General features: G+C 38.8%; 1 protein-coding gene across 1 annotated transcript in view; it reads right to left on the reverse strand.

Moving 5' to 3' along the window:
• Positions 1-325, reverse strand: part of FAIM2 (Fas apoptotic inhibitory molecule 2) — a 44,645-nt gene extending 44,320 nt beyond the window's left edge. Inside the window, exon 1 of the mRNA XM_081934876.1 lies at positions 88-325. Within this exon, the coding sequence (XP_081791002.1) occupies positions 88-102 (15 nt within the window). The 5' untranslated portion in view covers positions 103-325. The remainder of the gene's footprint in view (positions 1-87) is intronic.
• Between the last annotated feature and the right edge of the window lie 8,809 nt (positions 326-9,134).

Here is a 9,134-nt window from a genome sequence, read left to right on the forward strand (position 1 = left end):
AGAGTGATGGGGAATTGGCAAATCGTCTATAGAGGTCATTCAGCCACGTGAATGAAAGCACAGGGTCCTGGTCCAGCTTGAACCTACCTTCCCCTGCGTCATCTTTTCCCCTTCAGTGACGCTCCTCACTCGGCTCAGATAAAGCCCCTTCAGGGAGGAGGAATGGAGGGGAGGCAATTCAGTCTCCTCTTTCAGCAGCCAGCTGGGTTGCTCTCCCGGGCGGTCTCCGCTTCTGCCTTTGCCGCAGCCTGCGAGGACTCTCCTACGTTCCAGCAATATCTAGAGCATATCTCCCCTCTGATGGAGCTGGGGCGATACCATTGCCCAGCTTTTGAACGGGGGTGGGGTGGGGGTGATGCTGAGGAGAGCAGGCTCAGCCAAGGAAGAAATAGAGGGGGGGCGAGTTGTTATTATTTATTTATTTTTAAAGGCTTTTTCTGGGCCCAGTTTTGCAGAATCGGAGTGCGAAGGTAGAATCCGGTGGATGCCAGGATGCAGGAGACGGTCGAGGTCCAGCATTTTGCAGCGGGAACAGGAGGGGAGGAGGCAATGATGCAGGGAGTGAGATGAAATGAGATGCGCAGAGAGGCACCGCTTTCCTGTGTTACTAACAGCAGCCTAGGGAGCAATTGCCAGCACAGCCCCGGGGACTATTAGATTTCTCTGGCACATAAAAAGCTTTGCTCATCAGAGACAGAGGAGAGATCCCTGTTGCTCTGCTCAGTTCAGTAAATATCTCCCCCTTTCTCTCTCACAGAACAGCTGATTCCTTTGGAGTCCTTTTTAAATGTTACAGCAGCATTCATCTCCTTTTATTTGTAAAATCGCAGGTCAATTGCTTTGTGGCCTAGATTCATCACTGACTTCTTTCAGGCAACCTACACTGGGACTCGTTGCCAATCCCTTAAAGTGCATTGCTTATTTTATTTATACAATTGCAATGGCCAGCCATATATAAATAAAATAAGCAATGTACATTATGTACATTTAAGTACATTTAAGGGACGTGGTAGATCAATGGCTAAGATGCTGAGATTGTCAATCAGAAGGCCGGCAGTTCGAATCCCTAGCGCCATGTAATGGAGTGAGTTCCCATTGCTTGTCCCAGCTTCTGCCAACCTAGCAGCTGAAAGCATGTAAAAAGCAAGTAGAAAAATAGGAACCACCTTTGATGGGAAGGTAATAGCATTCCGTGCACCTTTGGCGTTTAGTCATGCCAGCCACATGACCACGGAGACGTCTTCAGACAGCGCTGGCTCTTTGGCTTTGAAACGGAGATGAGCACTGCCCCCTAGAGTCAGGAATGACTAGCACATATGTGCAAGGGGAACTTTTACCTTTACCTTTAATGGCCTGTCATCTCGGGTGATTCAGGGTGGTGTGCAAGGGTTAGAAACACAAAACCACAACAAATAACCCTCTGGTCTCCATGGATAATCAATAATCCCACTCACACACAAAACAAATCCAAAGCAAAAAAAACACCACACCATACTTCCTCAACAACAGAGCTCATCTAGCCTGCTGACCCAAACCTCTATGGAAACAGCCATGTCTTTGATGCCTCTGAATCTTCAGGAGGATGCTATTCCATAGGACAGATACTGTACTGCCACTGAGAAGATGCAACTCCAAGTGTAACAAGATGACACTATGTGTTAGAAGCGATCCAGAGCATGTCCTATCTGCTAGAACTGATGAAGCAAACTAAAATGACAGGAGAAAGGCAGTACTGCAAAGTATCCTGGCCTTCACAATGTAGGTTTTGTTATGCTTGTTCTTTCACTGTAAGCCATCACCATCCAACAATCCACCATCCAACAAGAGAAAGACCAGCATGCTTTCAAAATCTGGTCCTATTCTTGATTGTTTCTTAACCAAATCATTGGGATTGTGTGAATTCTATACAGGTAGTCTTCAACGTACGACCACAACTGAGCCCAAAATTGATGTGAGAAACCTGTTAAGTGGGTTTTGCTCCATTTTACAAATGTTCTTGCCACATTAGTTAAATAAATTGCTGCAGTTGTTAAATTAGTCATATGGTTGTTAAGTGAATCTGATTTCCCCATTGACTTTGCTTGTCAGAAGGTCATAAAAGGGGATCAAATGACCCCGGGACACTGTAACCGTCATAATATGAGCCAGTTGCCAAGCATCTGAATTTTATTCATATGACCAGGGGGATGCTACTATGGTCATAAGTGTGAGAAATGGTCATGTGACTTTTTTCAGTGTTGTTATAATTTTGAATGGTCACTAAATGAACTGTTGTAAGTCAAGGACTACCTCTTTCAACGCTACCGTACCAACCAGATGTGTTGGATTTCAGTTCTCATAAAAGTTAGCAAGCACTGCTGTTCTATATCAGGCAATATACCATTAGACGTGTAAAAACTTAGCACCCATTCCTCTCCTAGAAGAATGAAATATTTTGAGAAATATCTTTTTTTAAAAAAAATATTGTACTTTCCTGGAAACATGTTTTTGTAGAGGCAGGAAGCGGACTTACTCTTAATAGCCCCACCTTTCTTAATAGCCCTCAGCAGATGTCAGCACTTAAGAGATAAAGAGATAGCTAGCTCTATTCATAAGCAAATTCCCTGCAGCAAGATCCAACAAAGGTGGGATTAGCCCTCAGCCACAATAGGAATTGCCCAACACCTTATCAGAACACAAGCCCCTTCATTGCATCATTTCAGTGGCACCACCCCCAGCAAACGTCAACCAAACTTAGCTCAAACTCCTAGGATTTGCACATGGCCCCATGGGAGTCTGATAACAGCCAATAGAATACAGGCTCTTGCACAGGAACAGGAAGTTCAAGTGCAAAGCCCAAGAGAAGGTATAAATACCCCCCACTCTCAACTCCATGTGGTCAGCTGCCCAGAATCACACGTGCTTGGTGGTTCTGCTTCATCAATAAATTGGCCCTCTTTCCAATCAGCCTCCAGCTTCCATTTTGTCTCCAGTGCCTTTCTCCTAGCTTGGAACTGGAACTAGATATCTCTTCCAACAGACAATTTCTCCTTCTCCAACTTTATGTAAAGGTGCTTTGTTAACAATAAAGTCTTTTGTTCTGACTTCTTTGAGATCTATTTTTTCCATCTCACCTTTTTTCCATTTCCCTGGTGCATGTTATCTTGTTTGAAAGATAGAGAGCTGTGTTTTATTTACATTTAAACAGAGATCTTATCAGTGGTAGCTACGCATTGAATTTTAATGTCATTCAAAGAACTGCAGCACAAACAATATAATAGAGCAACATGAGCATACAATGACATAAGAAGAGAATCTAAAAAGTGGCATAAAACAGTTTGCAAGCATTCAAATTCTTCACATTCATCAGATAGCAAAGCAAACAAATAAATGAGGCAGAGATACAAACCACTGAGGCCAAAGACAATGGAATTCTAGACTTAGTTTTAAGATGGAATGCAGAAAAAAGTGCATGTTGTTGTTAGTTGTGAAGTCATGTCCGACCCATTGCGACCCCATGGACAACGTTCCTCCAGGCCTTCCTGTCCTCTACCATTCTCTGGAGTCCATTTAAGCTCACGCCTACTGCTTCAGTAACTCCATCCAGCCACCTCATTCTCTGTCATCCCCTTCTTCTTCTTCTGCCCTCAATCTTTCCCAGCATTAGGCTCTTCTCCAGTGAGTCCTTCCTTCTCAAGTATTTGAACTTCATCTTCAGGATCTGGCCTTCTAAAGAGCAGTCAGAAAACCCCATGAACAGTACCAAAAGGCAAAAAAGTGCTAGATGGTCACATTATCTTTTTTGGGGGTAGTGTGATGATTAACTAATGAGTAACTCTTCAGGAATCAAATGAACGAACAATAGATCTTTGCCATTTTTTGAAATTTTAACATCTGGCCGTTATTCAGATCTGCCTCTAATTGGAGGCACTGCAAAATTGTTGCCAATATTGCAATTAAATTAATTGTGTAGTCCTGGCTGATATTAAGCTGATATCTGTAATCAACTAGATTATATAAAGAGATATCTTCATCCACATTAGGCTATTCTCTTCCAACGGGTTCTATCTGAACCTTCCTTTGCAAAGTACTCATAAACTGCAATTGGTACAGAATGCAGTTCTACCCTCACCCACTCTTATTGTTAGGTAATAGCCATTACAGCCATGTGACACCTAAAGCATTGGATTCCCTTCAATTTCTGGATGTCATTCAAAGTGTTCTGTCTATATTTAAAATAACTTAATCCCAGGGAATTTGCGGGCATGCTTTCTCCAGTCAGAATAACTCATTCAGTATTCCCATTCCATTGCAGAAGATTGATAGCTCTTCAGGAGATTTGGATTTGGAAGTGGGATTTTTCTGTGATGGCTTTCCCCTTTCTGGAATGGTGTTCCCTCTGGAGGTTATGTCAATCTTCCCATCCTTATGAAAAGCTGTCAAAGTAAAGAAGAAAGGGGCTCAAAGAGTAGTTACCCTGTCTTTTCAAACTCCAACTTTCCCATCAAAAATATGCATATTGCTATTGCCTTTGAACACCAGTGATTAGGGTTGCCAGGTCTGCTTCCAAAAAATAGCAGACAAGCGGGGTGGGGGTGGGGTGGTTAAGTAGTAATTTTTTAAAAAAAAATTACAATTAAATTATATATTTTCTTACAAACATTTTAACACGTATTAAAATAATCACTTCAAAACTTTACTTAAAATTCAAAACATAAAATATATAACAATATATAAAATATTAAATTACATTTTATTTTGCTGTCGTGTGCATTTTTTATTTGACTGCGCAGCTTTGATCAATTCTTTGTGTTTAAGGAATAATTCTTTAATTTCAGTACAACGTTGAGAAATATTAAAAAATATACAAAGTTCACTTCGAACTGATGGTACAAGCAGTCGGTTACGTTCGTCAGTCCACAAATTTCCCATGACGCTGAAAATTCGTTCAACGTTTGCATTTGATACCGGAATTGATGCACAATACTGGAACAGTTTCAGTAAACTCGGAGCTGGCTCTTTCTTGAAAAAGTACGTCCACTTTTCAAGGGATGAATCGCCCTGCAGATGAACATAAACTTCTTCTATGGCAGAAATTTCATCGAAGAGAGTGTTGGGTGGAAGTTCTTCTCGCCATGGTGATAATAACCAGATGTTCCTCATTTCTTCTAAAGTTGGAGGATTATTGCGATCAATTAGATTGAAACAATTTAGCGTCTCATATACTGAATCAGTGAAATTATACCACTTTTCTAGGTACGCAATGGCTCTTTGATACACGTTGATGGCTTCTTTCTTAAACTTTTGCACGGCATTCTCAGGCAAATGTTTTTTACGTAAGGCAAATAAAACTTTCATTCCCAAAAACTGTTCATCGTATTTTTTTTTGCAAAGAATCACACAGCTTACACATGATAATGTGAAGATCACATGCAAGAAAAAACTTGCTTCCCAGCTTCAGTAGGGTGTCTTGCATTATTGACATGAAGAAGTGCGTGAAATATAAATACAATTCTGAAATTGTTAGTTCATCGTCCTTTGCGAGTTCATTTTCCTGATCTGAAATAAGGTTCCAGATAACCTTATGGCACACATCAGATCCAAGAGAAATAAAATACGATTTTAGAGGTATCCAGTTTAAAAGAAGTCTTTCGACCGCTTTAAACAAACTTAACCAATGTGTTGGAACATGGTGCAAAACTTCATGGAATTCTGACTCGCAAAACTCAAAAAATGATTTCAACTCTTCTCGTTTCTTCGCAGAATTTGAAAATTCGGCAAAAACCTTCAGCACTACATTTTCGATATCAAAAGATAACTGCTTTACTGCATTTTTTGCGCTGTTGTGTAAAATGTGATTATTGCAATGAGCAGCTACAATATAATTTCTGGTAAACAGATTTGTTCATTCAATAATTGACCGATGCATTATCTGCTGAGTAAGCTGAAACATTATTTATTTCCAATTCGTTATCACTAAGAACTCGACACAGCTGATTTTTTATTAATGTAGAATCTTCGAAAGAATCCTCATAAAAGTCTAAAATTTTCACACACAGTCCTTCTTCATAAGTAAAATATTGTGCAATAACGGGATACATTTTGCGATTTCCCTTGTTTGATGCGTCAGTGGAGAGAAAAAATGGAATTCCAGTTTTAAGATCATTGAGAACCAACTCAATAGAAAAAGGATACAAAACCTCATTGACAATAGCTGATGATTTGGTTCTTCCACAAGACATCTTTTTTACAATTTCTGAATCATCAAAAATTTGCTTCATTAACTTAATACCGCAATCTTGAGCCAGGAAAGAAATATGGTGTTTGATTCCATGGTAAGTTTCAGCCATTTCAGCTACAGTCACTTTCTCACTGAAAGAGGAGTCTTTAACAATGAAAAACGAATTGATTCGCTTGTTGCTGGAAGCTATTTTCTCCTTATCTAAATGATTTTTTGTGCTTGCATGCTGTGTGGCAGCTTTTATACCATTATATTCAATTGTGAACGATTTCTGACACAATTTACAGTAGGCCGTCGTATTTGTTCTGTCGGTTTCGTTGTTGGTAATCCATGCAAAAGTAGTTTCCCAGTTTTTGGTGTATTTGCACACTCCTCTCTTTCGTTTTAAAGAATTCGAAATCTCGCCGCTGTCACTCTCATCACTCGACGCCATTTTAGGTCAGTCGACACAAGCTACAATACATTTTTAAAATGTTAACAACTGTACATAATTTTATAATATATTTTTATTTTAATCTCATCAGTTGAATGTAACTAACTAAATTTATTCAAACATAATTGTTATTTGATTTTAATAATTATATGTTAAATATAAAGTATAATATAAAGTATATATTTTTATGTATACAAATTATCAAAATATATAAAGTACATATTATCTATTCAATATAATGAACGAATTATTTAACTGATATATTTAAATAATATTATACATTATTATGTGAACAATAATTTACTTATTTAGATTTAATTCAAATTTAACAGTGAATTCACGAATTTGTAGAATTTGCTAAATTCACTGAAGCTATGTACTTGTGTTTTATACTGAGAACTGATTCAACTGATGGCTATTACTAAAGATTAACCCAATATTACTTACATGGTGATTTAATTAGAACACAGCAAAATAGTATTTACATAAGAACAATGATTAACTTTTATGTTTATAATGCTTCAACGAAATCTTTGGTTTGACAAATTCGCACTCTACATATTGAGGCTAGTACTCATTGAACCTCAAATGATGATACGTTATTGAGTGTTCCAAAACATACCTATCCAACTAAGAAAAAAGTATAATATAAAAATAATAGGTAAATGCGAGTTAAGAAAAATAGTATGTAAATAATTTTATATACTTTTATTAAATGTCTTGTGAAACAATTGAGTACAACTTGCTATACACAATAATATTTCAGGTTATTTGCTTCTTTTTACTCTTTTCATTATCACAGTATTCAGGAATATCACTTCTGCAACTATTCAGAGAATTTAAAGAATAGCAGAAGATATAGCTTATTAAAATGCACAGATTGTGCCTGAGTATGATTAATAATTTTTTCGGAGAATCGAGTTCAATGGATATTCGATCTTTGTCTCATTCTAACTTATGAAAAAAAAGACAAAACGCGATTCTCCTATCCTTATTCTCTTCAGACTGTACAGCTTTAGATTACGTCCCATTTCATCATAAAGCTTTTGAATAAAAAAAAGTCCACTATTTTGTGAAAAAAAATAGTGAACATAATGTGAAAAAAGCGGACTGTCCGCTCAAATAGTGGACACCTGGCAACCCTACCAGTGGTGGCTATTTCTTTTCCTTTTGGTCTTATCCCTTCCAGGAAAGCTTTCCTGTGTTGTAAGACCCTTATGTAAAATTAAATAGGACAGGAGCACTTCTTTGTCAGGTTGGATGGAAAGTTGGATGAAAAGCCGGCCTGTGTTCCTAAAGTGTTTCTTTTAAAACAATAATTTAATACAGGGCTGAGAATGACTGGCCCAAAGTCACCCAATTGGCTTTTCTGCCTAAGGAAGGACTAGAACTTGTAATCTCTCAGAGTTTAGACCAGCAGGTGTTTTTTTTTTTGTACCAAACTGGTTTTGGAGATTACAAATACAAAAGTCCACTTGTGAATCCTTGTCCCTCTAAAGATCTTTTCAAGCAATAGGGGGTAGGGGAATCTCACCTGCTCCTCCATTTTTATTCCAAAACTTGTGTTGCAAATGAAGCTACGTACAATTGTTAGAATGCAGTATTGCAGGCTAACTCACTGCCCACACCCTGGAGTTCAATCCTGACCGGCTCAAGGTTGACTCAGCCTTCCATCCTTCCGAGGTCAGTAAAATGAAGACCCAGACTATTGGATGCAATAGGCTGACTCTGTAAACGGCTTAAAGAGTGCTGTAAAACACTATGAAGCAGTATATAAGTGCTATTGCTATTGCTCCAGAGACAGAGAATCCACTTATGAGGAATTTGCAGGCCATCTAGAGTCTTCTGCACACAATTTCTACCAAATTTACCCCTGCTGTTTTTGAAGCCTAATTACAGGCCCTGATACCCATCCAACAGCAGGATCAGGCTCCTGCCACAGCCCACTAAACAACTGCTTGTCTGGACTGATTCTTAAATGGAGAAAGCATTTCATTTCCGCAGCTTAGAGCAATTATAGCATTAGCATGAGAATGGGGAAGGTGAGAAGAGCGACACTTTTTAAAATCCTCACATAATTAAATAGGAAGAAGAATGTGTGATGAGCAGATGGATGCACCCATTCTGCAGGAAGGAGACAAGGGGAAATCACTTCTAAAATCTTGACAAGAAAATTGCAGAAAACTTGTCCAGTCACCAGGAGTCAAAAACTGACTCAAAGGCGCGCGTGCGCGGCACATACATACACGCACACACACACACACAAACAAAAGCTTAGCCAGTGGCTGCCTCTCCTCCCAGAGGAAATACCTCTGAGTAAAAGGAAAATATCCAGTGCATCACCACAAGCCACAGTAATCCAAAACTAAATGTTGAAACCTTGGGCAAGAAAGTATAAGCTAGCCACACATTAAGGACAGAATCCAACCCAATGCATATCCAAGCCAACATCTCTCACCACTTATAACAGTGATTCATTAG

The sequence above is a fragment of the Natrix helvetica genome, assembly GCF_964273705.1.
Source record: "Natrix helvetica genome assembly, chromosome: 1".
NCBI classification, from domain to species: Eukaryota; Metazoa; Chordata; class Lepidosauria; order Squamata; family Natricidae; genus Natrix; species Natrix helvetica.